The following is a 25439-nucleotide window of genomic DNA, read 5'->3' on the forward strand; positions in this document are numbered from 1 at the left end:
ACCCACAAAGACAGCAAAGCTCCCATCAGTGTGAATGCTCAGTTCAGTTCCCCCTAGGAAAAAACCTAGATTCAACCAGACCTTTGAGGACAGAGCTCTGATCCATGTTGCCCTCCCAGTAGGATGAGACCAGCAAAATGCAGGAAAATTTCGTGTTTATTAGGTTAGAAAACCTGGGCAGCCTTTACCTCTGTAAATGAATGCCTTTTTATGCAGGACACAGAAAACAGGCACTGATGCAACATTTGCCAGGAGGATTTGCCCTGCAGTCCTCAAACTCTTCTCTTTATTAGTCATAATGCATAAATCTATTAAAAATAATAATAATAAAATAAAAAAAAAAAGCATAATGCATAATCTGGAAGCCAGAAGTGTTTTCCTGTGCCTCTTATTGCTCTGTGTCCCTTCTTATCATTCATTTGGTATTTCCTAGGAGGCTTCTCATTAGGAGGCCAGCTAATTATTTCATGTGCGAGCAGCGCTACTTGTATAATGCATTTCTATAGTCAGGATGCCACCAGTGTGCAAATGCTGGGGGATCCCCTGCGTGAAGTCATTTCAGGGCACTCGTCCTGAGCACTGCAGAGCGAAGCATCGCGGAGATGGGAGCTTCTCCATGCCCTCAACCCCACAAGGCTTGGCTCTCTCCTCCCTCCTCACGCAGAGCTCTTGGTGGCGAAGCGCTTCTTCATCTGGAAGCACTCGCACTGCTTGTACTTCATGGTCAGCCCGTACTGAGGGGTGACATCCACCTGCTGCCCGGGGGCCAGGCTGATCTCCAGCTGCTGCAGGATGGTGGTCAGGAAGAGGAAGACCTCCCAGCGCCCGATGGATTCCCCGATGCACCGCCTCTTCCCCAGGCCAAAGATCACCACCTTGTCACCCTCCGTCTTGTTGATTTCGGTGCCGGATGCATTGAGGAAGCGCTCGGGTTTGAAGGAGGAAGGATCCTTCCAGATCTTCCTGCGGCAGAAGGGAGAGACCTGAGCAAGGTGCTGTGGCCAGCGGCCAAAGAAAGCTTTCATTTCCCCATCCTAAAGCAGCGGCCCTCTGCTGAGCCTCTGTTCCTGATCCGCAGTGCCAGCTGCACGTCAGCCCCTATCAGCTCATCCCACTGAAACCTCCACTTTGAACTCTCATTGTGTTTGCCTGTGCAAATACCAGGATTGATTGAACTGGGCACATAAATCCAGGACGTATTTCAGCTGAAACAGGAGCACGGGAATCAGGCAGGAAGGATGGGAACCAGAGGGATTTCTTCTCTGGCATTCTCCCTGCAAAACCTTTCCAGCCTGCCCCAGCCTAGCTGCACTGGGGGGATTTCCCAGCATCTCAGCCAAGGGACTGCTGCTTGGATTTGGGGAAACACATTCCCACATAGCACAAAGCTTCTGACACCTGGTCTGGGAACCCCTTCTGCATCCATCCGCCATCATGTTACATTCATGCACTTATAAGGATGGATCTGAGCTACACTCGTGCCTGGTGCACCTGGTTAGGAACACTTTGGTGTACTCACTCATCGTGGTTCACTTGCCACTGGTTGACAAATACGCAGGTGTTCTTGGGGATGTAATAACCATTCAGTACAGTGTCTTTTGTTGTACTGCAAGTAAAACGGGAGGAGAAGTTGAGAGGAGACTGGCAGCTTTGTCGTGACCTCCAAAGAGACAAAATCCAAACAGTGCTTACCTATGTGGGATGGTGAAGGGCAGGAGGGAGGTGTGCCGGAACACCTCCAGGATGAAGGCTTCTGTGTAGGGCAGCATGCCTCGGTCAGACAGCCGTGGTCTCCTCTCCTGGCCGATGGTCTGATCTGTGGGGTGCAGACAGGAGGAGCTGGTTGGGGCCAGCCCTCGGTGGAGGTCCCAGCCCTGGAGAAGAGGGTTGAGGAACTCACCCAGCTCTGCCTGAATCTTCTTCTGGGTGTGGGGGTACAAGGCAGCGTACAATATGCACCAAGACAGGGTGGTTGTCACTGTGTCAAAGCCTAGACAAGCACAAAAGAAAAGTGTTTCAATGCCAAAAGAAGACAGGTAGGAGGATATTTGCAGATCCCGGCGCCCTCAGTGCTTTGGCTGATGACACGCAGCCAATATTTGCCTTGGAGCAGTTCCACCATCAGCCACCACTGCAAAGCCATCTGCTCTGAGCCCACAGTCCCTCCAAAACCCCAGGCTTCCAATCCCATCTGCCAGCAGCAGATGGGGCTGCACCCACCGAGATGCCCTCACCTGCCCCAAAGAGGTCATTGACGATGGAGATGATGCTCACATCAGAGGGTTGGACACGGACATCCTCCCCTGTCTTCTTCTCCTGGCAGTGCCCAATCAACGAGTCCGTGACGTCCCGAATGTGCTCCTGGGAAGAGCCAGAGGGTCAGAGACACGAGGGCACATAGGATGGGAAAAGCTGGAGGCAGTGAATGCCCGCAGGAAAGCAGTGAGATGGTATGGTTTGAATTTTGGGGGGTCCTGCGTGGGGCCAGGAGTTGGACTTTACGATCCCTGTGGGTCCCTTCCAATTTAAGGTATTCTGTGATCCTAGGTAGGTAACAAAGCCAACCCAAAGGGTGAGGAGAACTGGGGATGTGCTAGAGAAAAACCAACAGTTCCAGGAGCCCCACCACATACTGCAAGCAGCAGAATTAGATGTGAGCCTCCTCCATGGCATGTTGGTTTCATCAGGCAGAAAGCAGAGCAAAAGCTCGAATTCTGTGCCTTCTTTCAGTGATGTCAATGAATGGGATCATGACAAAGAGAAAGAGCAGTGAGGCAAAGGAAAGGTTTGCCACAGAACGGCACCCAAGCTCTTACCTTATCAAAGGTAGTGTAATGGTTCTGGACGATTTTCTGTATGAAGGCATCGAAACGAGTGTTGACATCCTTAAAGGCAGCCATGGCACGGTTGGGGAGGTACCGGAGCAGCGGGATGAAGTCAGAGGGGTTTCCAGCAGCAGTCACATCCCCAAACTCAGTGTTCATGTTCACCACGCTGAGCAGCTCCTGGTCGTCGTGGTCGTAACGCTTGCCAAAGCAAATGGCACAGATGACGTTGGCCACCGACACCACCAGGTAGCTGTAGGGGTCAAAGCTCTGCTTCCCCTCCATCAGCTGCAGGAATTTGGTGACCAGGTAGCTGGCCTCGTTGGTGACGTGCTCCTCCAAGAGGCAGCTGGAGGAGGCCGTGGGGCTGGCGGCGATGGAGAAGGTCTTCAGGGCGTTCTGTGCCAGCTTCCTACGGGCTTTCCAGGCATCCCCACATTCGTAGCTGAATGCCAGGCTGTGGCCATTGGAGATGTACTTAAAGCTGGGCAGGTCAGGGCGTCCCATGAAGTCTTCTGCTTGCCTCACCAAGGCTTGCCTGATGGTTTCCAGCCCGCTGAGCACCACCACTGGCCGGGAGCCGATGGTCACCTCCATCACATCCCCGTATTTGCGGCTCATCTGGGTGAGCACCAGGTGTGGGTCCTTCCTCAGCTTCAGCACACTGCCCAGCACTGGGAGCCCACGGGGACCCGGGGGTCTGCGCAGCCCTTTGGGTGTTTGCTGCCGGCGGGTCTGGGTCAGCAGCAGGAGCAGGCAGAAAGTGGCAGCTGCCACCAGCACCTCGGTGGCCGAGATGAGACCTGAGCTGCCCACCTGTGCCATCGCTGCCTGCGATCCCGCTGCCATCTGGAAGTGAACCTGGAGGGGAGAAAGCGCTGATGGAGAGGAGGGTCCTCCACCAGATATTGGGGTTTGAGATTGTGGGGTGATGGTGGCCCCACGCAAGCCACCGGGACCCCCTCGCTGCCCAGAAGCGGTGGCTGCAGGTGGGATGCTGGAGGGTTGGGGATGGGAATGCTCACCTCTGGGTGCTGCTGTCCCACGAGGGCCCGATCCTGCCACCAGGTACCCGCTGTCCCTCCGAGCCTGCTTTATATGCATCGCCTCCCTCTGCCGTTGGCCGGGACACCTCCCATCACGTGACCCAAAGTTGAATTGCGGCCAAGCTTTTGAACATCCCCCACCTCTCCCCGCCGGTCCCCCACCAACCTCCCCGGTACCCCTCCTGGTTTTGCGGGGTGAACACCTGCGGGGAGCCCCGACGGGGCGGGGGGGGGGTGCCGAGGCGGCACGGCGCGGAGGGCGTTCGCGGCGCCACGAGCGGTTGCGGGGACATCGGGCGGGGGATCCGGAGGTCCCGTGAGGAAGGCTGTGGGGGGACATCGCGTGCGAAGCGGGCGGGAGGTTTGGGAACCTGCACCGCCCCGGTCCCTGCAGTCACGCTACCGGGGAGGTTCTTAAAGGAGCCGCAGCCCCACGCGGCTCCGCGAACACGCGGGGGCCGGCCGCAGCCCCCTCCCCACGCTGCCGCCCGCGCCGCCCCGAGGTGAGGATCTCGGATCTCAGCCCTTTCCCCACTCTTTGCCCTCGGGGATGGACGCCTGGCCGCCCCACGGGACTCACGTCGCGGGGCTCCCGTCCCGGTTAAATATTGGCCAGGTTCGCGTGAGAAGCGATCGTGCCCTCAGTGCCCCTCTGCCCCCAGGGGGCACGTCGGGGTGAGGGGGGAGGTGGCGAGTGAACGGCACGGGGCAGCGAGGAGGAGAGAGCTGCTATTTGCGGGGGGGACACAAAGGGGACCCACCCCCAGGCGCTTGGGGACATCGCGTGCGAAGGGGCCGGGAACAACGTGGGACGGTCACTCTCTGTCACGCTATGGGTGTGTGGGTGGGAAATGGCTTTTAAAGGGCCAGGGCGGTGGCCCCACGTCCACGAGCCCGTCCCGGGGTCAGGGCGGCGCCGGGACCTTGCGGGATCAGATCCCCCCCCCGGCGCCGTCGCGGGTAACGGGGCTCGGTGCCAGGCGTGTCCCCAGGGCAAAGCGGGGCTCAGCAGTGCCTCCGCGTGTGTCTCTGCTTAGGGATGACACGGTGGCAGGGTCCGGCGACAGCCTTGCAGTCGTCCCCTACAAGCAGCCTCGGAGCTGCTCGCCCCGTCTGTGCATCCATCCAGTCATACCCTCTCCGCCCTCCCCCCCTCCCCAACCTTCTCAGCACTTCCCGTCTGTCTGAGCTCATCTCCCATGTGCTGACCGGCACCTTCCCCACGCGGAGCTGGGAGGCATCTGCGGGCTGGGACGCCTGCGTGGTGCCCGTCATTAGCGCGTGCAATTACGGGGCCGGCTTTTATCAGCGGGGGTTTTGTAACTGTTCTTGCCAAGCATTAATGAGCCCAGGCACTGCTATTAACGATCCCGCTCGAGCCAGATGTTGAAAGCCTTTATTAAACATTAGCTCGGCTTGTACCTGGGCAAAATTCCCACCGTGCTTTCCAAGGAACGGATGAAAACTGGGGCCAGGACCCCAAATTGTATGCCACCTCATCAGCCTCCCTGCTGCCCTGAGCACCTGCGCATCGCACCGAGGAGGGATGCAGTGTGTCCCCATCGGGGCACGCAGGGGGACGAGCCCTCTGGGATGCCCCCAGCCTTGCCCCTGTCCCCTGCCCTATGTCAGCAGCTCCCCCTGCCCTGCCACTCCTCTCCCTGCAGCAGGGGAAGCGCGCCAGCCACTTCTCACGCAACCCTGGCCAATGGTTAACCCGAGGCCAGAGGTCCTGCCACTGATAGCGTGGGGATACAGGTGCCCCACTTGAAAGGTTGGTGCCCTGGAGCATCTCAGAGCCAGAGGGTGTATACCTGCGTATCTAGAGTGGCTCCAGATGGGATCAGCCCCTCTGTTAATAGGCAGTCGCTCGTTGGGTCTTGGCTGCTGTGACCCTCAGATAAGCACCCAAAAATGTATATAAAGCCCCGTGGCAGAGCTAAGAAGCAGGGGAAGAGGATCCTGCGTGGTTCCAGGGTCTGAGTGCCCTCTGCCTGTCTCTGCCCAGCTTCAAGGACCTGCAGGTAGGAATGTGTGCATGCGGCTCTGAACACAGAGGTAGGATCGAGAAGGTATTTATGTCAGCATAAGAAATTCACGGAATGTCTCTCCCATCCCTCTCTTTCTCTATGCTCTCTGCTCTGTTTAAAATAACTTTTTCAAGCCCTAACTCTACACCACGCTTCCTTCCAGGTGGCAATGGGGCCGGAGGAAGCGATGGCACAGGTGGGCAGCTCAGGTCTCATCTTGGCCACCGAGGTGCTGGTGGCAGCTGCCACTTTCTGCCTGCTCCTGCTGCTGACCCAGACCCGCCGGCAGCACACACCCAAGGGGCTGCGCAGACCCCCGGGTCCCCGTGGGCTCCCAGTGCTGGGCAGTGTGCTGGAGCTGAGGAAGGACCCACACCTGGTGCTCACCCAGATGAGCCGCAAATACGGGGATGTGATGGAGGTGACCATCGGCTCCCGGCCCGTGGTGGTGCTCAGCGGGCTGGAAACCATCAGGCAAGCCTTGGTGAGGCAAGCAGAAGACTTCATGGGACGCCCTGACCTCTACAGCTTCCGACACATTACGGATGGACAGAGCCTGACCTTCAGCACTGACACGGGGGAAGTGTGGAAAGCCCGTAGGAAGCTGGCACAGAACGCCCTGAAGACCTTCTCCATCACCGCCAGCCCCACGGCCTCCTCCAGCTGCCTCTTGGAGGAGCACGTCACCAACGAGGCCAGCTACCTGGTCACCAAATTCCTGCAGCTGATGGAGGAGAAGCAGAGCTTTGACCCCTACCGCTACATGGTGGTGTCGGTGGCCAACGTCATCTGTGCCATTTGCTTTGGCAAGCGTTACGACCACGACGACCAGGAGCTGCTCAATGTGGTGAACATGGTGGATGAGTTTGTGGATGTGACTGCTGTTGGCAACCCAGCTGACTTCATCCCGCTGCTCCAGTACCTCCCCAGACGCAACATGGATTTGTTTCTGGATTTCAACAAGCGATTCATGAAATTGTTGAAGACAGCTGTGGAAGAGCACTACCAGACTTTCGACAAGGTAAGAGCTCACGGGAGCCTCACCTGCCGTTCCCCCTTGGTATCAGTGAGTTACTTGTGCTCTTGCTGCTAATGGCCAGCTCATTTTCATAGACTGTAAAGTCAGTAGGGCCATAGGGTGTTGAAGGGCAGACACCCTTGCTCATACCACCCATGGGTGCTTACAGCAAGTCAGCATCACTTGTCTCTTCTTCTCAGAACAACATCCGAGATGTCACCGACTCCCTCATTGAGCAGTGCATGGAGAAAAAAGCTGAAGCCAACAGTGCCACACAGATCCCAAATGAGAAGATCATCAACCTGGTGAATGACATCTTTGGAGCAGGTATGTCTTCCCAGCGCTCCCTCAGCTCCCGCAGCTTGTCTCAGGCTCCTCACTCCTCCTTGTCCAACCTGGCTCTCTGGTTTTCTCCCAGTAGCCCAGAGACCCCATGGGACATCAGCTCTGGAAAGAGGCTTTAGGAAGAAGCACAGAGCACAGTTTGTAGCTTGATCAAGCTTCCAAGCCAGGGTGGTTGAAGGAGGTGCCTGCTGACTGGTTCATGTTAGAGCAGCCCTGTGGAAACTCCCTCGAGTTTCCACTCGAGGAGGAATGAGAACTGAAGTTTTTAGCAAAGCTTTCTCTATCAGGATAAAAGTCCGAGCCCTACTGTGTGCGCCTAGGATGTCCTCTGCCCTGCACATTGTGTAGACCTGATCTGCTCTCTGTCTAGGCTTTGACAGTGTGACAACTGCCCTGTCCTGGAGTCTCATGTACCTCGTGACATACCCCCACATCCAGAAGAAGATTCAGGCAGAGCTGGGTGAGTTCCTCAACCCTCTTCTCCAGGGCTGGGACCTCCACTGAGGGCTGGCCCCAACCAGCTCCTCCTGTCTGCACCCCACAGATCAGACCATCGGCCAGGAGAGGAGACCACGGCTGTCTGACCGAGGCATGCTGCCCTACACAGAAGCCTTCATCCTGGAGATGTTCCGGCACACCTCCTTCATACCCTTCACCATCCCACACAGGCAAGTGCTGGGCTTTCAAAGAGGAGGGAGGGTCAAGCAGGACTTAATGAAGTCCGCTGAGGATGCAGAAGAGCCTCTTTGCTTCCCAAAACCTCACAGTCCTCTCTCCTCCCACCAGCACGACCAGAGACACGGTGCTGAATGGCTACTATATCCCAAAGGACCGCTGCGTGTTTATCAACCAGTGGCAAGTGAATCACGATGAGTGAGTACCTTCAAGGGCAGGAAGCCTCCTGCTCGGGGAGAAAAAGGAGCAGATGAGGTATCTGCTGAACCCAGTGTTCCCTGCATCCGTGGCCAGGGGACATCATCTCAAAATCTGATGTCTGCCATTCTAGGAAACTTTGGAAGGATCCACAGACTTTCAACCCAGAGCGTTTCCTCAATGCTGAAGGGACTGAAGTGAACAAAGTGGATGCGGAGAAGGTGATGACTTTTGGCCTGGGGAAAAGGAGGTGCATTGGGGAAAACATAGGCAAGTGGGAGGTGTTCCTTTTCCTGACCACATTGCTCCAGCAACTGGAGTTCAGCATCCGCGATGGCAAGAAGGCAGACATGACACCTATATATGGACTGTCCGTCAAGCACAAGAGATGTGAGCACTTTCAAGTCAAGAAACGCTTCTCCACGAAGAGCTCAAACTGAGCAGTTTATCCATAGCCCAGGTATTTCCACTTGGGCGCCCTTATAACAGACCTGGGTCTGGCATTACCTCGCAGAACCATGCAATAAACAAAAGCCGTTGAAGCTCCCGTTCTCTGTCTTGTTCACTTTCTTGTGTTTGTTCACCTCGTTTCCCAGCATTTCTGGTGTTGGATGTTCCGTCCTGTCTACTCTTAGCACCACAAAGCACAGTTATGGGGGGCACAAGCTGCCATTTGAGGGAAGGACAGGAAATGTACCCCAAACCATCTGAAGGCCTCGGGGCTGTATTCCTTCAGAATTACTCTTTGACAGCTGAAGGACAACCAACCTATGCCCCAAGATCTTGGCAGAACTGATGCCCAAAGCCTGGGTGGGGATGAGGATTGATGCTATCAATGTCCAGCCAGCATCACTGCTTCTGGACTTCTCAGAGGACAGATTTTCACAGATTGGAATTTACCTTCACTGTAGATGAGAGTGCAGGGAATAAATTATTGGAGATTTTGGGAAGGTATCTTGGAAAAAAGCTGATAGTTCTCCATGCCCTCCAAAGACAAGGCTTCCTTGTTTCTACATTGGGTTTTTAATTGCCCGACTGACTTGTCCCTCTGAGATCCCATTCAGAAGCTTCAATGCCTCTCTGAGAATCTATCAGACAACCTCGCACCAGACTGTTGGTTTTCTGGGCTGGAGCAAGGGTGTTTTCGTGACAGGGAGAGGAGAACAGGACCTTCTCCAACTCAAACCCAAAAGTTTACATTGGCTGTCAGTCAATCCCTGCCAGGAAGGCCAGATGCCTCCTCTTCTTGCCCTAGTACAGCTTGGTGTTCATTTGCACGCACCCCAGTAGCTGTCATGCAATGATACGGGAACAAGAACAACCACTCAGTGCAGCACTGCTCTTGAACCCGTTTCCATGGGTTGCATCTACTCAACCATTACACCAGACCCTAACCAATGAGACTTCTCTTTGGGTCCGAATACGGGTGGCTGGTAACATGGAAACACGCCTTGAGCAAAAACTTCCAAGAAGAGAGAAAAACAAAAGAGCCCTTGTGGGGAAGGAAATGGGGAAGCCGACTGCCCAAGACCTCACGGAGATTCCAGCAAGAACTGGGAGGTGTTCAGACCCGTTAAACAGGCAGGAATGGAAGGAACAACTTCCATTCATCTGTCCAGATGCTGCCAATGGGTGTAGGGGATGATGAGGCGGGAAGAAGGAGTTTGGAGCCCAGGTTGATCTCTGCTCCCAGCATGGAGACAAATGGAGAACTAATTCTGCTTAGCTTCAATAAAGATGCTGATGCAGCTATTTCCAGCATGCTGCTGAGTCAAAAGTTCCTTCAAGCTGAGGTCACCAGCCTTGGAGGAAATGTGGACGGACAGCTTAGGACCACGCACGAGGTCCATTAGGCAGATGGCATCTCAACAAAACAACAAAATAAAATAGGTAAAGGCAATCTGTTCACAACCCACCTGTCCATGGAGGGCATCCCAAGGACAGCCCAGGGAAGGTGGAATCATCACAGACATGGGATGAGCTTCTCAGCACTTAACTTAGGGGAAGACCTCCAGGACCATCCCGTCATGGTGTCACCACCACCCCATGGTGTGGGAGGCTCTCATGGGCTCAGCCAGTGACTCTGGTGCTGGTGCAGGACCAGAGTCCCATCAGCTGGAGCCATTGCGTGACTTTGTCCCCCTGAATCCTGGTGCTGGTTGCTGATAAGGCCCGCAATAAGCAGGTGCTGATATAAAGGAAGAACGCTGGGATGATTTTTACCCTTTAGAGATGGATGTTTTATAGCCCTGGGGCCGATAAGTGGATTAATATTAACGTCAGCGAGGTGAAACAGCTCCTTGGTGATTGTTCCTCCAGTGTTTATCAAGGGCTGATTGCTGCCCCTGGGATAACTGCAGCCTGAGGGTGCAGTGGGCAGAACCAGGGTGAAGTCACTGCAGAGCCGGGATGGGGAAGGGAGAGAGAAGGCAGGAAGGGAGTGGAAGGAGAGCAAGCAGGGAGCAGCAAGGAGACCTTTTGGGAGGCTCTGGAAGGGAGCAGGGCTGCCATACAAGGTTGGACTTGCCTCCTTGGACATTCTTGGTGTGTCCTGGCAGCTCTCATCAAAGTGTTCCCATGCTGCACTCACAGCTCTGCCCTTCCTCCTCTTCCCCACCACCTCCCAATAAGCAAATCTATTGATCATTGCCACGCCAGCACCAATTGCTCACACAACTCCTCTATCTTTGTCTTTCCACAGATTATTTCCCTCGATTAAAGCCTCCATTTATTCCCCAGGTAACTTGAGATTGCCACGATTTCTTTATGGGGACCTTTATGGGGACCGGAGCTGTGATAAGCCAGGGGAGCTTTGATTGCACCACAGCTAATTGCTTTTATTGGCCCTTTTAAAGTGAGTCAGCACTGAGCCATGGCCTCTTGGCTCCTGGTCCTCTTGCCAAGCTGGTGAGGCTCACCGGTCCCTTGAGCCCACAGAAAAACATCCAGCAGGGATGGAAACCTTAAATGCAGGCAGCACCAAACTCCTCCACCTGGATGCCAGCCTTTGGAGTTCCCAATTCCCCAGAGGAGTTGCTCCAGTACTTAATGACCCTCCTTGTTAAAAGAGCGTCCTGTACATTTCTAACCCAGCTCCATCTCTCTTCATTCCCTCAGCACTCTTGGGTGCCTGTAATCGATGGCCAAGCCTGCTCAGTTTTGCCAAGGGAGAAATAAATTGTCTCCTAAGCTAAGCAGGCGTCACAGAATCATAGATCACAGAATCACAGAATGGCCTGGGTTGGAAGGGACCTCGAGGATCATGAATGTCCAACCCCCTGCCACATGCAGGGCCACCAACCTCCACATTTGATACCAGACCACTGCTGTGACTGCCAGTCCCAAAAGAGGGGACAGCCCCTCCATGTTAAGAATACTCTTGATGCTTGATGTCTTAAGGCTCACTTTGAGCCCCACATTTCTGAGCCACGTGTGCAGTGTGATGGTACCCGAGCACTGTGAGCTTTGCTCCTGCATCCCTTATTGAGGGGTTAGTGGGCAGGGTGGTGATGGGCTGGTGGTTAGATGAGATGATCCCAGTGGTCATTCCAACCTTAATGATTTTATGACAAGATGATCTCCAAAGATCACATCTCCTTGCCTCTCCACATTCACGACCAAACCAGGCTTTCCTCTTCCTTCAGCCACGGGAGCAGCTGTGTTGCAGTGAGAAGAGTGGCTGATTTCTGCCTTTTGGGGTAAGAAAAACTGCTCCCCACCATGGAGCAGGGCTCTCTGATTTTATCTTCCAGGGCACTGGAGCTGGTGGGACTTTCTCTGGACCCCAAGCCCAAAGGTACAATGGGGTGCACAAGAAAGCAGGTGAGGGTGGAGTTTGTCCCTGGGTTGAGGCAGAGCAAAGCAGACACGGTGATAACCACATCCTGCACACCGAAGGCTGCTTGGGACAAGTGGGGGCTGGGGGCACCGACCTTAATCCCAGCTCTCCTTTAGCTCCCTGCACCCCTCACCAGCATCTGGCACACTGAGAGACCCTACAGCAACCCAATCCCTTCTGTTTTAATTAAAACCCTCCTGGAAACGAGGGAAGTCTCGGAAAATGAGGCAGAACCAACAAGGTGTTTTAGGAGGCACGCGAGGGTCAGGGTTGAATGCCCTCAGGGAGCAGCACCAGGCAGAGCAGTGCGGGTCCCGAAGCAGCGATGCTCTCCGGAGCCTTTTTGTCCCCTCTGCGTCGCCTTTGGGACGTGATCGCCCTCGTGTGGCATCTGCCACATCTCTGCTCTGCATGAACGGAACCTTTCTCTGAAAGACTGAGCTCCTGCTCCGAGCGTTTGGGAGATGCTCATGTGGGGGATGCTGATCAGTAGGATGCTCATTCGGGGAAGGGGATGCTCACTTGGGGGATGCTCATTTGGGGAGGGAGCTTTGTATCCCCACCGCCCTGGAGCTTGCAGTGCTGCAGGACCGCATCCACCTGCCTTCGCGTTCAGCTCAGCATGCAGGTGCGCTGCTTCGCTCGCAGCATTTCTGCCCTGGGGAGGCTGCATGGGTTGGTGCCCGCATCCGCGCTTTGCTGCAAGCAGAGCTGCTCTCATTTCCTCCCAGCATCGCTCTGAGTGAGACAGAGCGTGGAGTAGGGATGAACACGAGCAGGGCCAGCCTGCAACCCAGCATCCTTCGGGGCACTGAGCTCCATGCGGGGAGCTCCATAGCAATCCTCCCGACGCATTCAGCACCATCTGGGCTGCTGGAGCTGTTGGCACCGAGCTCCCATCGATGTCACCCGCATGGTCCCCTGCGCTGGTGGGGGGGGGATGCAGGCACTGTGCCGGGCTTCCTGCTTCGCCCTACATGGGCTGCACGCAGCGCAGGGCAGGAAGTGACAGCGGCTCTGCCCGCGAGCAGGCAGTGCTTGAGAGCTCGGGGCATGGCGGCACGGTGCTGGGGGCCATGGGAGCAGGGTGCCCACCTATCTGCGTGCAGAACCCCCACAGCTGAGTGGGCTCCTGCAGTCACAGAATTGAACTGGAAGCGAATCATTCCCCCCCCCCCCCCCCCCGGCCAAAACACACAGAGAGACACCCGTAGCACATCAGGCGCTCAAAGCCACCCAGCCTGACCGTGGTGTCTACAGGTACGGGACACCACCGCCTCTCTGGGCATCCCGTGCCAAGCTCTTCGGTGCACAAAACTCCTCGCACCCAACCCAAATCTCCCCTCCCGCACTCCGAACCCATCTCCCCATCCCGCAACTCCCCGCACCCCGAAAGCCGCCTCTTTCCCTTCTGCCCACCAGGGGGCGCTGCGGAGCCGCACGGCGCAGGCGCGCTGTTCGGGGCGCTCCGATTCCGGCCGCCGCTTCCTTCCAGCAGGCCCCGGCCGCGCCGGCCCGCGCTCCCCGCTCCCCGCTCCCTCCTCCCCCTTCCCCCGCACCGCCCGGTCCCGCTCTCTCCCCGCATCCCGGGCCGCGGCCGCTCCGTTCCCTTTTCCCCCCGTCCCGACGCGGCTCCTCCGGCTGCGAGCGGCCGCGGCCGCCTCTTCCTCGGGGCTGGGAGCCGCCGGGCTGCCGCTCGCCTTCCTCCGCCCCTTCCGTCCCCCCCTCCGCCTTCCCTCCCCCCCACCCCCCCACCTCGAGCACGGAGGCCCCCGGCGGCGCCGCATGGAGTACCCGGCGGCGGGCTGAGCCCTGCCTGCCCGCGGCCCCTCGGGGAGGTGAGTACCGGGAACCGGGGGGGGGGGGGGGGGGAAAAGCTGCGGGACACCGCTGTCAGCCGGCCCGAAAAAGCTGCGGGGGGACGGAGGGGTCGGGCAGCGCTTCCTCGAGGGAGTGGAAGAGCGCTGAGCTCGGCTGGACGGGTCTGCGCCGGTAGTGGTAAAGGAGGGGATGCTTTGTTCCCTTTGGGGCTGTGGTCCTTGGACCCGGAGTGGAGAGAGCGTCCCAAAGGGCCTCCGGTGGAGATTTGCCCAGTGGGGGTGGAGATCTGACCATTGGAGATGGAGATCTGTCCGTTGGGGATGGAGATCTGTCCATTGGGGATGGAGATCTGACCATTGGAGATGGAGATCTGTCCGTTGGGGATGGAGATCTACCCACTGGGGATTGAGATCTGTCCATTGGAGATGGAGATCTGTCCATTGGGGATGGAGATCTGCCCGCTGGGGAGGCAGGGTTGGAGGTGCATCCACTGGAAACGGAGATGTGCCCATTGGGAACAGGAGGTGTGTCCATTGGGGATGGGAGATCTGTCCGTTGGGGATGGGAGGTGTGTCTGTTTGGGGAGAGGAGGTGCATCCATTGGGGACAGGAGGTCCATCCACTGGGGATGGGAGATGCATCCACTGGGGACAGAAGTCTGTTGGGGGTGGAGTTTGAAGATGGGGCCCCCAGCAGAGGTCAACGGCAGTGATGCATCACAAGCAGGATGTCAAGCCATGGTTCTCCTCCCACATTCACCCATTCCTTTCGGGGCGCACAGAGCCCACGTGCTGCTCCCCAGGAAGGCACTGACACCCTTCAGGGCACGGGAAGCAGACCCAAAGGATGTGGCCTTGGGACACGGTGTGGTGGCCGTGGGTTGGCGGTCACAGTTGGTCGTCGTGGAGGTCCATTCCAACCCTAGCAGTTCAGTGATTCTGGAGGTGTCGTCGGGCACTGCGGCCAATCGGTGGACAACCACATCCAGCGAAACCGCCCAGGTTTTGGAGAAAAGGCCCAGGAAGACTCTGCCACAGCGAGGAGGTTGGAAGCAGCGTCTCAGGGCCTCCACCTGCCCCTGAGTATCCCCCAGGCGCTGTCTGTGGTTTGACAGCATCATCTCTCTTTTAAAAACGCCATCAAAAAGGAACACCACCCCCCCTTTCCTCTCTGGGGGCCGTTGGCTGGTGCCCGACACGCGCAGTTGGAGGCGCTGAGCCGGAGAGGAGCGGCAGAACCATCTCAGAGCACTGATGAGATAAAGGAGGAACGTTTTTCTTTCGATTATGGTAATCGTAGGTGTTGCTTGTAATGACAGCTGATAAGATCTTTTGGAGAGCAGCGGGGATGTTGTCTGTTTGGGGGTTGTTTCGTGTCTTTTGTTTCTGAAGTTTGGATAGGAGCTCGAGCGGAGCGCGAGGACGGCGTTGTGCTGGAGCACACTGGAGCCCTTCCTGCAGGTTCTGAACGTCCCCTGGTCCCTTTTTCTCTCCAGCAGAGCAGCGTGGGGATGGAGCAGCTCTGCTGGGAGCTGTGGGAATGGCTGCTGTGCTGGGATGCGCTGCGCATCCCTCTGCTGCCGGCAGAGCCCTGATGCTCGGCGCTGATCCATCAGCCCAAGGATGAGGTCAGTTCCCCGGGGACATCCAGCAGGCACGGAGCCTTCTTCATCCACTTCTGAGGAGAGGAGGAGGTCGGTGTTGGACAAAAGAAGAGGTCCTCTCACCTTGTTCCACTTCCCAATGGGTTACCGGGGTGCTGCCAGTGCCTGCTTCCCACTTTAGGGCCGTGCTCCGGTCTGTTGTTCCCCAATGGGGTGAGCTGTGCCAGGAACGTTCAGGTGGAGCCCAATCTCAGCCCCGAGCTCCTTCCTGCCGCCCTCGCCCTCCAAGCACACGGGAGCTGCTGGGAGCCGCTGACCACGCACTGCGGGGACCTTCCTGAGAGCAGCAGGGTGGTGAGAAAGGCAGAAATGGGAAATCCCTCCTGCGGATGTGAGCGGCGTGGGACTCCATGCAAAGCCGTGCTGATCCCCATGGCAGTTCAGAGGGGCTGAGGGTCTGCATTCAGCCCATACTTGTGAGCTTGCACTCTGCAGAAGGGCACCAAAACTGCACCTGAGGGCGGTGGAACACCCGGTTCCAGCAAATAACACCCTAAATTGTGGTGTGGAGGGACAGAAGAGTGCTTTCCTTCAAGCAGACTTCATTAAGATGGCTGTGAGGACCCGGCCGATGGGTTGTTTTGGAGGGCTGTGTTTTGCTTTGGACCATTTCCTGCAACGGCTCGCTTTGAGGCTTCAGCAAAGATCCACTTGAAGACAGAGATTGAGCTCTGAGATGAACGCTACACGCAGGCAGGGATGCTGCATTCCCACGGGTGCTCTCTCACAGTACACAGGGGTGCCAATGGAGAGCATCCCCAGCGTTGGGATGAACGGGACGGGGCGGAACCGGGTTTGGTGCTGCGAGCAGCAGGATGAGGAACAGTCCCATGTGGGGCTTTTCGGGGGGGCTGCCGAGGAAGTGACGCAGCCCCACAGCTCGGTCTCAGGAGGATTCTCTGTGGGGACGTCCCCAGCACCGCTCGTGTGGCCGGGAGGAAAAACCTCAACCGTGCACAGGGCCGGGTGCTGTGCTGACGGGCGCGCTCCCTTCCCACGGTGGGAACAGCTCTGAGCATCACTCCAGACCCTAAACAAAATGGGAGCGAGGTGTTGGCAGCTCTCAGCACCCAGATCTCTTCCTCTCCGCCGCTCTGCCCTCTTATCTTCTTCCTCCTCCCAGCCTTGCCCCTTTGCTTTCGGTTCCTCCTGCCCAAAATACTTCTGGCTGCTGACGGCTGTCCGTCGGGCCTGCAGTAACTCCAAAGCGCCCGCGTCGTTCTGGCATCACCCCCAGTGGGGGCTCAGGGACGCTCGTGGCCGCTGCGACCGTGGGGAGAGGCCCCATGGTTCGGCCCAAGAAAGCCTCATTTGATGGCGGGGCTGCTGACTTCAGCCAGCAGCCGGCGCGGATAAAGGCGGGTTTGTTCCCCTCCTACGCGCAGAGCAGGATGCGACCCGCGGGGACAGGGCTGCACCCACGCCCGGAGCGCCTCGTCCCGAGGGAAATGGGCTATTTTTCTTCTTGTTCCCTTTGCAAAAGCTTGCTGCAGCGGCGCCGTTCCCAGCAGCTGGCGTGGGGATGTTTTCTTGTTTCTCGCGGAGCTTTTTTCTCTTCCCGCTTCTGCTCCATCCCGGCCTCTCCTGCTGGGTGTGACGTCTGGGGATGGCTTTTGGTGCTTCCTTAGCAAATGAAAGTCGTGCCGGCCAAAAACCCCGCTGCAAACAACGTTCCCAGCCCAGCCCTGCACGCACGCACGGAGATGCGGTGCCTCTCGCAGCGGTGCTGCCGTTCTCAGCTGTCCTTTTACCCCCTGCCCAGGTCTCATGGTACCAAGTGACGCGTCCCTCCCGTGAGATTTGCTCCCCCGAAGCCCCTGAGAAGATGTCAGGGATGCAGGTGAGGTGCCGTGAGCCCTGCGCTCCCCTGCTGCTCGGTGTCGGGGTGGGTGGGAGATGCTCTGAGCCACCTCTCACATCCTCCCCCCCCCTCTCCTTTTACCCCCCCAGGCCGTTTGGCCATCCGGTACAGAATGTATCGCCAAGTACAACTTCCACGGTACCGCCGAGCAGGACCTGCCGTTCAGCAAGGGAGACGTCCTCACCATCGTTGCTGTCACCAAGGTAATGGCCATCGGGTCCCGGGGCGGTGGGTCCCACCCTCCCAACCCCTGTGGGGTTCCCCGAGCCTCCCCCTTGTTTTCTCCTGCATCCCACGGGCAGGGAGCGTCGCTCTGCTGTCCCCACAGGCCGGCAATCGGGCCAGGCGTTGGGTTAATTAATTCACGGCCTCGTTAGTTAAAGTTCCTCTGAAATGGAAGCGTCCCAGGCGGCGCAGTGGAGGGGGATGGAGAGAGGCTTGCAGTCTGGCTCCCGACGAGACGTCTGTGGGCTCGCTGTGACACCTCTGCTGTCCCCACAGGACCCCAACTGGTACAAGGCGAAGAACAAGGTGGGCCGGGAGGGCATCATCCCCGCTAACTACGTGCAGAAACGGGAAGGAGTGAAGGCTGGCATCAAGCTCAGCCTCATGCCGTGAGTCCCCATCACCCCCAAACGTGGCCCCCCAGCCCCGTGGGATCCGTCCCGGCGCACTGACTGCCTCTCCCACCCTGCTGCAGGTGGTTCCATGGGAAGATCACACGGGAGCAGGCAGAGCGGCTGCTGTACCCACCTGAAACGGGGCTGTTCCTGGTGCGGGAGAGCACCAACTACCCTGGGGACTACACCCTGTGTGTGAGCTGTGAGGGCAAGGTGGAGCACTACCGCATCATTTACTCCTCCAGCAAGCTGAGCATCGACGAGGAGGTCTACTTTGAGAACCTGATGCAGCTTGTGGAGGTGGGGTCCCGGGGAGCAGGAACCCTCCTTGTCCCTGGAGGTGCCCAAGGCTGTGGATGGGGCCCTGGCAGGGCAGCGTGAGCTAGTGGGGGGCAGCCAGCCCACAGCAGGGGGCTTTAAGGTCCTTTCCAACCCAACCATTCTGTGGTTGCACGTGTGGTTGATGCGGGACTCGCTGCATGCCCTGACCCGTGGCGAGGAGGGGCCATAAGTTTGAGGATTGCATGGGTTGGAGTTGGGTTGCTCTGGACCGTGGGAGGTGATGGAATCTTCTTTGCATCCCTGTGGGCTGGGTCGGAAGCTGCTGGGCCCAGAGCCCTGGGACAAAAGGGGTGAGATGGAAACAAGGATAGGATGGGCAAAGGCACCGAAGCCCTGAGCCCGTACTGGTCTCATCTGTGGCCTCGTGCTGCCACCTGGTGGGGTCTCAGGGCCTGGCATCGCCCTGGCAGGGACCCCCACCGAGTCCCCACGCTGTCATCCGTGGCTGTGGGTGACCTCCCGGCCTCTCACCCCCGTCTCCCCTCCAGCATTACACCACGGATGCTGACGGGCTCTGCACGCGCCTCATCAAGCCCAAGGTGATGGAGGGGACGGTGGCAGCTCAGGACGAGTTCTCCCGCAGTGAGTGGCCGTGCCCCCTCCCCAGCTCTTGTCCCCATCCCTGGCACTCCCTCACCCTCATCCTTCCCACTCAGGTGGCTGGGCCCTCAACATGAAGGACCTCAAGCTGCTGCAGATCATTGGCAAAGGGGAATTTGGAGGTGAGCAGCGCTTTGGCCTCACTTACCCAATGCCATAGGGTCTCCTGTGCTGGGGAAAAGCACGTCCCTGTGCGTCCCAATCAGGAGTTGATGCTGGGAGGGATGTTGGGAGGCCGTGGCTCATTCCTGTGCCCATCCATCCTTCCTACAGACGTGATGCTGGGTGATTACCGGGGGAACAAAGTCGCCGTCAAGTGCATTAAAAACGACGCCACAGCGCAGGCTTTCCTGGCAGAAGCGTCTGTGATGACGTGAGTATGGCCGGGGGGGGGAAAAAACACACACAAGAGATGGCAGTGGGAAGGGGTGTGTGGATGGAGGTGGTCTCCGTGCCCTCCTGCTCCCTGAGCCTTCCTCTGCTGTGCAGGCAGCTCCGACACAGCAACCTGGTGCAGCTGCTGGGGGTGATCGTGGAGGAGAAGAGCGGCCTCTACATTGTCACTGAGTATATGGCCAAGGTGAGAGCTGACCACAGGGTCCTCCCACACAACCACAACCCTCTTTCTCCACCTCCTTCTCCCCATCTCTCTGCCCCCCAACCTCTTGTTCCCCTGGGCCATGACCCCAGTTGGATGCTACCATCTCCCCATCCCACGCCCTGGGCCGTGTGGGGCTGGCAGTGGGACACTGCTCCCAGCAAGATGCTGGCACTGATGGCACCATCTCTCTCTGTCCCTCCAGGGCAGCCTAGTAGATTACCTGCGGTCGCGTGGGAGGTCGGTCCTAGGTGCAGACTGCCTGCTCAAGTTTTCCTTGTAAGTATGGTGGGGCGGGGGGATCTGAGCATCCTGATGGATATCCCTCTTCCTGGGATTATATTCCCTGCAGGGAAGTGGGACCTTTAACAATCCCTTCCAACTCAAACGATTCCACGAGTCTGTGACGCAGGGATGGTCCTGCTTGCTCTGCCCGTCTCACCCCATGCCCTGGGGCTTGAGAAACGGGAAGAGGAGAGGAGGGATGGGGGAGATGCAGTCCCCAGAGATGGTTGAGGTTGGAAGGGATGTATCATCCAAGCCTCCTGCTTCAAGCAGGGCAGCCGAGAGCTCGCTGCCCTGATGTCCCCGACCACAGGGCTGATGCACACCCGTGGCTTTTTGTAGCCACAGTTCTGGTAACCAAATTCCTAACGCCTCTCTGTCGCCCGCCAGAGATGTCTGTGAAGCCATGGAGTACCTGGAAGCCAACAACTTCGTCCATCGGGACCTGGCGGCGAGGAACGTGTTGGTCTCAGAGGACAACATTGCCAAGGTCAGCGATTTTGGGCTGACAAAGGAAGCGTCGTCCACTCAGGACACGGGGAAGCTGCCTGTGAAGTGGACAGCACCCGAAGCACTTAGAGAAAAGGTGGGAGGAGAGCCGTCAGAGGGGGGAAAGATCTGGAGACGTCCCGCTTTGTGCTCAGAGCCCCACTCAAAACGGCCCTTTCTCCCTGCACGCAGAAATTCTCCACCAAATCGGACGTGTGGAGCTTCGGGATCCTCCTGTGGGAAATCTATTCCTTCGGGCGAGTGCCTTATCCGAGAATCGTAAGTGAGAGCTCATAAAGGGGCAGGGGGGAGGGCTGGGGGCAGCCCTTGGGTATTTGGGGGGGGGTTGGGAGCAGCCCCCTGAGCCCTTGTCCCCTCAGCCCCTGAAGGACGTGGTGCCCCGGGTGGAGAAGGGCTACAAGATGGACGCACCCGACGGCTGCCCAGCCATCGTCTACGAGGTGATGAAGAAGTGCTGGACGCTGGACCCAGGGCACCGGCCGTCCTTCCACCAGCTCCGTGAACAGCTAGTGCATATCAAAGAGAAGGAGCTCTACCTGTGAGAGGGCTCTGGGGGGCACCTCCAACCCCAGGGCAGGAGCAGGGGGGCTCTCTCAGCCCACACAGCACAGAGGGCCACCCATGGGAGCGACCGGACGGAGCCCAACCACCGGGCAGCCCCTCCTGGTCACTTCCAACCTTCCAAATCGGTCTTCGTTGGGTTTTGTTTTGTTTGTTTTGTTTTGTCCCAGGCTTTTTTTTTTATTATTATTATTTTTCCCCCCTCCCCCCCTTGATTTTGGGGTGTTTTTCGTTCGGGTTCCTTTTTTTTTTGGTTTTTTTTTTTTGAGGGGGGGAGGGGAGCCGTTGCTTTATTATTATTTTGTTGTTGTTGTCATTATGTTGTGGTTTTTTGTTTTTTTTTTTTATTATTATTATTATTTCAAGCAGGGGCCCAGCCGAGCGCTGGCCGTTTTACTAAAGTACGAATCTTATTTTTTAATGTAATTAAAAGACAGAAAATTAAAAAAAAAAAAAAAAAGAAAAAGAAGAAGAAGAAAGAAGGTTAATAAAAGAAGAATAATAATAAATAAGCCAATGAAATGGACACACAAAAAGGAAACCCCAACGACAGAAGTGATGGTTCCAGAGGAGACGCTGCATTGCTGGGAGCACAGCAGCGTCCCCCGAGGGCGCTTTTTTTGGGTTGTTTTGCTTTAAACTTGTTGCAATGTTTGCATGCTGTCTCCAGAGGCCTTTTTTTCCAGTCCTGTCCAGTGCTTTATTCTCATGTAATGCTACCGACTGTGAGATTAAAACTGTAATAAAACCATTCCATACGGACGCGGCACATCTCGCCTGCCAGAGCCCTCTGTCACTCATCCCCTGCACCCACCCCATAGGGGATAAGGACCCCCTGGCCCAGTTCCCCTTCTTCTGGGCATGGTGGGGTGGTTCCGGCCTGAGAACTGACGAGCTCATCACAATGATGCCCTCGTTTCTGGGTGTAGCAATGGAATCCAGGTGTGTGGAAGGGGTGGCACAGTGCTGTGATGGGGTCTGATGCTGTAGGGTTTCATTTCTCCCGGACTAACCCTGTCTGTTTCTCTCCCCCCCCCCCCCCCCCCAACTTCTTCACATCGCCTATAAGCAGCTTTACTTCTCGGGCTTATGAAGATTAAAGTCATTTTCAGGCAAAGCCAGCAAGAACGTGGCTTTTGAAATGGAGAGAAAGGCTGAGCAGCCTCATGCGGTGGGCTGAAACCAGAGGTAGGGGGATATGAGTGCTGTCCCTGTCCTCTTGGGCCACCAGTCGGCCCCAGCACCAGGACGACCCCCACCTGCAAGCGCTGTCCTCCCTCTCTCTGCTCTTTGCCTCCACCTGCTGCTCAAGGCTCTTTGGTTCCCTTCACAACAGCGGTCCGCACAAAGGGGCTGGGTGGGATCCGTCAGCTTGGGTGCAGGGGTTTGGATTGGAGATCTCAGTGGGAAGCAGGGCTGCGAGCTGCTGATCTCTGCCCCGTTGCACTGCTGGCGGCGATCCCAGCTTGGCTCAGCATCCCCCCATCTGGCTGGGGTGCCTGCAGCAGGCAGCAGGGCAGGGTGAGCCCCTGGGACCCGCGCTGACGTTTGCAGAGGCTGCAGGAGGCACGGGACGCCTCTGGCCTCGCACACCCTTTGCTTTTCCTTCCCTGAGGTTGCCCTTGCAGGGTCACCAACCCGCAGCCAAAGTCACCTTGGTCACACCATCCCTCCCAGCTGCTGATGCTCTCTTCCCGCTGCGCACCTCTCTCCCTTGGAGCTCTCCAGGAAAGGAGAACCCTGGTCAGACCCCCTCTGGGATGTCTCCCCCACGCGCTCCCCATGCCGTGTGCCTTTGCTGGGGGCGCGCGCCGACAGCCAAGCGGCACATGTTCTCCCCATGTGCCTGTTTACACGGCTCCGTGTGTCTGTCCCTGTGTATTTGTGTCACTGCTCGGGTGCCACCGCGGCCCCCCCTCGCCTCCCTCACCCCCAGCTGTGGTGATTCCCACGCCTGTACGGCTACACCTAGAGCAGGAGGTGCACTGCTTTGCCATCCAGTGCCACCGATGTCACGATATTCAGGTGTTACATACAGGGTGCTGTCTGATGGATGACCTCAACCCTCCCTATCCACCTCACTTACCAGTGGAGGGCACAGTGGGGCTGGTGTGGGTCTTAGAGGGGGGGGTTGGCTATGGCCACTGGACCCAGCGTAGCTCGAAGCCCAGTGCTGAGATCTCCAAGGGTCCCTCGTGCTTTCCCACCCAAATCATAGAATCACAGAGTGGCCTGAGTTGAAAAGGACCACAGTGCTCATCCAGTTCCAACCCCCTGCTGTGTGCAGGGTCACCAACCAGCAGCCCAAGCTGCCCGGAGCCACATCCAGCCTGGCCTCCAATGCCTGCAGGGATGGGGCATCCACAGCCTCCTTGGCAAAGCTTGCTGATATCCCTATCCTTGCCCCCATGGGTGTCCCTCAGCCCCTGCTGATGCTCCTGGCCTTATCCTCACCAGTCCCTCAGTGTTCCCGGCCCTGATGGCTGAGCTCCAAAGCCCTGTGCTGCTGTGACTGTGCCCGTCACACCAAGTGACAGCCGGCGGGGAAGTGTCAGTGTGACTTCACCCGGCAGAGCCTGCCTGCTTTATTTAGCAGCGCCGCCTCGTTCCTCCCCCGGTGTGTCTCCAGCACACACACATCCTTCCAGGACCTACTCATGGCTGCACCTGATGAGCTCCAAGGCCTTTTCCAGCCTTGCTGATCCCGTGCTTGCGCTTGGAGTCTTCAATATTTTCAGCCCTTTGCCATCCACTGCAAGGCTTACCTGGTGTCATCTGGGTGGTGCTGTAGCTCCAGGTGCCACCTGGATTCAGTTCATCCCTGGGAGGGCTGCAGCAGGTAATGGGGTGGTGCAGGATTTGGGTACAGCGTGGGGTTGCACTTGGCCTTGGAGTTGGAAGAGCGACGTCGTAGAAACATCACCTCATGTCTCAGCACCTGGCTGGACAGCTAGCAAGGTAACAGCAGAGAGAAACATGGTGAAACAGAGAGAAAGCTCCACGAAATCTACATTGCTTCAAGAGCGGGCCACTGCATGCGACCCTGGCAAACCCTGCTCCCATCTGGAGAGCTTGCAGGTGAGGAGCTGGGGTCAGTTCTCCACTTACCTGGAAAGAAGAGCCGAGCTGACGTGTGTCTGCTGTGAGCAGATCTCATGGCAGAGGTATTCAAACCAGGTGCCAACGCCGAGGAGCGATCCTCTTAGATCCCACTGGCTGCTGCCTCGGGAGGACGTCTCGTCTCCCTCCCTTCTAATCCACGGAGATGTGTGATATAGCATAAGCTAATATAATAGGTCATGCGAGGATTTACATCTCATTACTGCAGGTTGGAGTCCTGAGAGGAAGGATGAGTCATTCCAACTGGAATATATTGCGGGGTGAAAAGCAAATGGAAAAGCAGATGCCTGGAAGCTCCACAGTGGGCACAGTTATAACCAGGACCTGCAGTCCCTCTGAGTGCCACCTCCATAAGGACACCGAGCTCAGGGGCGCAGCAGAGCTGCCTGCCCTCTCTGGAGGTGAGGCTTCCCTGTGCCTTGCAGAAGGCAATGCCCTTTCCTTGGCCTTTTACTTCATCCCTACAAATGCCACCAACACCCCGGGCTGCCAGAGGCTGCAAAGGGCCATTTCATGGCTCTTGTCCTGGGGGCACATCCGTGTCCAAGGCGCCGGGCTCCCCGACCTCCATCTATCACCTCCTCCCAAAAAGCACCGTGGAGCCTCCAGACAGCCAGGAATCGCGTGCTTGTTTTCACCTCACTGCTTTGTCCAAGCAGCTCAGCTCATCAAGAGCTGTTTCCTCTACGTTCCTCAGACAGGGAGGCTACGCAGCAGCCGACCCATCTAATCCAGCTGGAAAAATCGGTCCTGACTTCCAGTCTCTTGCTGTTAACCAAGGCGGGCTGCAGGCACGCTCCCAGTCCTGCGTCCAGGTGCTGCTCACCCAAGCAGGTGACACCCACAGGGCTGGACCCCGAGCCCTGCTTTCCCAAAAAGCAATCTGTGAGCACAGACCCAGAGATACAAGCTGGGGGGGGGGGGGTCACCCACAAAGGCCCATGCTCAAAGCAGAGGGACGGCCAAGTGGAACGCACCGAGATGATGCTGTTTGCCTTTTAAGACCTGGTGCTCCCTTGGGCAAAGGGGGGAGGGAGGAAATACCCCCCTCAACACCCCCCCTTCCCTCCCCCCCCCCGCTCACTTTGCTCCATCATTCCACAGCTGTTCCATCATTTTAATCTGCGGAGATTGTCTTTAAATTTCTGAAAATGAAATGATTTTCCTGCAAGCCGGGATTGGAGCCGGGCTACGCCGTGTATTTTCACGGGAGGAGAAGAAAAGAAGGAGAAACGCGCGCTAAAGCCAGGCCGGCCATCTGGAAGGGAGGCGCGTGGAAACGCCGTTAATTGCGCGCTGCCCCCGGGGCTGCGGCCAAAGGGAAGGCGGCAGTGGGAGCGGGATGGGAAGGGGATGCGGGGCCGTGCAATCGGTGCCTGCGCCTTCCTCAGCTCCAGGGTTGCGGCCGAGGGATGCCAGGTTCGCTTGTCCAAGGCAGCGCTTGCAGGGAGAGGTGGCAGCTTGCATTAGAATTAATTAACAT

At 57.4% G+C, this 25439-nt stretch overlaps 3 protein-coding genes across 5 annotated transcripts; 2 read left to right on the forward strand and 1 right to left on the reverse strand.

The window, feature by feature from the left end:
- Nucleotides 1-138: 138 nt before the first annotated feature.
- LOC128075376 (cytochrome P450 1A4) lies at nucleotides 139-3961 on the reverse strand. Its single transcript, XM_052672063.1, has 7 exons — nucleotides 3851-3961; nucleotides 2817-3686; nucleotides 2235-2361; nucleotides 1901-1990; nucleotides 1693-1816; nucleotides 1520-1606; nucleotides 139-963 (listed from the first exon to the last, which is right to left on the reverse strand). Exons 2-7 carry the CDS (start codon nucleotides 3672-3674, stop codon nucleotides 657-659), a joined length of 1593 nt encoding a protein of 530 aa, XP_052528023.1. The 5' UTR covers nucleotides 3675-3686; nucleotides 3851-3961; the 3' UTR covers nucleotides 139-656.
- Nucleotides 3962-5663: 1702 nt separating this feature from the next.
- LOC128075377 (cytochrome P450 1A5) lies at nucleotides 5664-8679 on the forward strand. The gene is made up of 7 exons (XM_052672064.1): nucleotides 5664-5895; nucleotides 6065-6922; nucleotides 7120-7246; nucleotides 7635-7724; nucleotides 7809-7932; nucleotides 8051-8137; nucleotides 8271-8679. Exons 2-7 carry the CDS (start codon nucleotides 6071-6073, stop codon nucleotides 8575-8577), a joined length of 1587 nt encoding a protein of 528 aa, XP_052528024.1. The 5' UTR covers nucleotides 5664-5895; nucleotides 6065-6070; the 3' UTR covers nucleotides 8578-8679.
- A 5017-nt stretch (nucleotides 8680-13696) lies between these two features.
- Nucleotides 13697-21318, forward strand: CSK (C-terminal Src kinase). Of its 3 annotated transcripts, none has more exons than XM_052672072.1 (13): nucleotides 13697-13813; nucleotides 17222-17299; nucleotides 17410-17523; nucleotides 17822-17934; nucleotides 18021-18240; nucleotides 18771-18864; nucleotides 18939-19004; nucleotides 19156-19255; nucleotides 19372-19462; nucleotides 19686-19759; nucleotides 20156-20351; nucleotides 20447-20533; nucleotides 20635-21318. In XM_052672072.1, exons 2-13 carry the CDS (start codon nucleotides 17285-17287, stop codon nucleotides 20815-20817), a joined length of 1353 nt encoding a protein of 450 aa, XP_052528032.1. In that variant the 5' UTR covers nucleotides 13697-13813; nucleotides 17222-17284; the 3' UTR covers nucleotides 20818-21318. The 3 variants fall into 3 exon arrangements, with proteins under 3 accessions (XP_052528032.1, XP_052528031.1, XP_052528030.1); XM_052672071.1 differs by lacking the exon at nucleotides 13697-13813 and adding an exon at nucleotides 14545-15085; XM_052672070.1 differs by lacking the exon at nucleotides 13697-13813 and adding an exon at nucleotides 15068-15091.
- Nucleotides 21319-25439: the final 4121 nt, after the last annotated feature.

Source organism: Tympanuchus pallidicinctus, unplaced genomic scaffold, assembly GCF_026119805.1.
Source record: "Tympanuchus pallidicinctus isolate F22 unplaced genomic scaffold, pur_lepc_1.0 scaffold12, whole genome shotgun sequence".
NCBI lineage: Eukaryota > Metazoa > Chordata > Aves > Galliformes > Phasianidae > Tympanuchus > Tympanuchus pallidicinctus.

Bases quoted from the DNA above. Each gene is read 5' to 3' on its own strand.
- CSK (XM_052672070.1), top strand. The intron at 19,463-19,685 runs GTGAGAGCTGAC...CTGTCCCTCCAG, and splicing joins TCACTGAGTATATGGCCAAG to GGCAGCCTAGTAGATTACCT. The intron at 20,534-20,634 runs GTAAGTGAGAGC...TTGTCCCCTCAG, and splicing joins GAGTGCCTTATCCGAGAATC to CCCCTGAAGGACGTGGTGCC.
- LOC128075376 (XM_052672063.1), bottom strand. From the start codon at position 3,674: ATGGCAGCGGGATCGCAGGCAGCGATGGCACAGGTGGGCAGCTCAGGT. The intron at 1,817-1,900 runs GTGAGTTCCTCA...TGCACCCCACAG, and splicing joins GAAGATTCAGGCAGAGCTGG to ATCAGACCATCGGCCAGGAG. The intron at 964-1,519 runs GTGAGTACACCA...CTTCTGCCGCAG, and splicing joins TGGCAAGTGAACCACGATGA to GAAGATCTGGAAGGATCCTT.
- LOC128075377 (XM_052672064.1), top strand. From the start codon at position 6,071: ATGGGGCCGGAGGAAGCGATGGCACAGGTGGGCAGCTCAGGTCTCATC. The intron at 6,923-7,119 runs GTAAGAGCTCAC...TCTTCTTCTCAG, and splicing joins ACTACCAGACTTTCGACAAG to AACAACATCCGAGATGTCAC. The intron at 7,933-8,050 runs GCAAGTGCTGGG...TCCTCCCACCAG, and splicing joins CCCTTCACCATCCCACACAG to CACGACCAGAGACACGGTGC.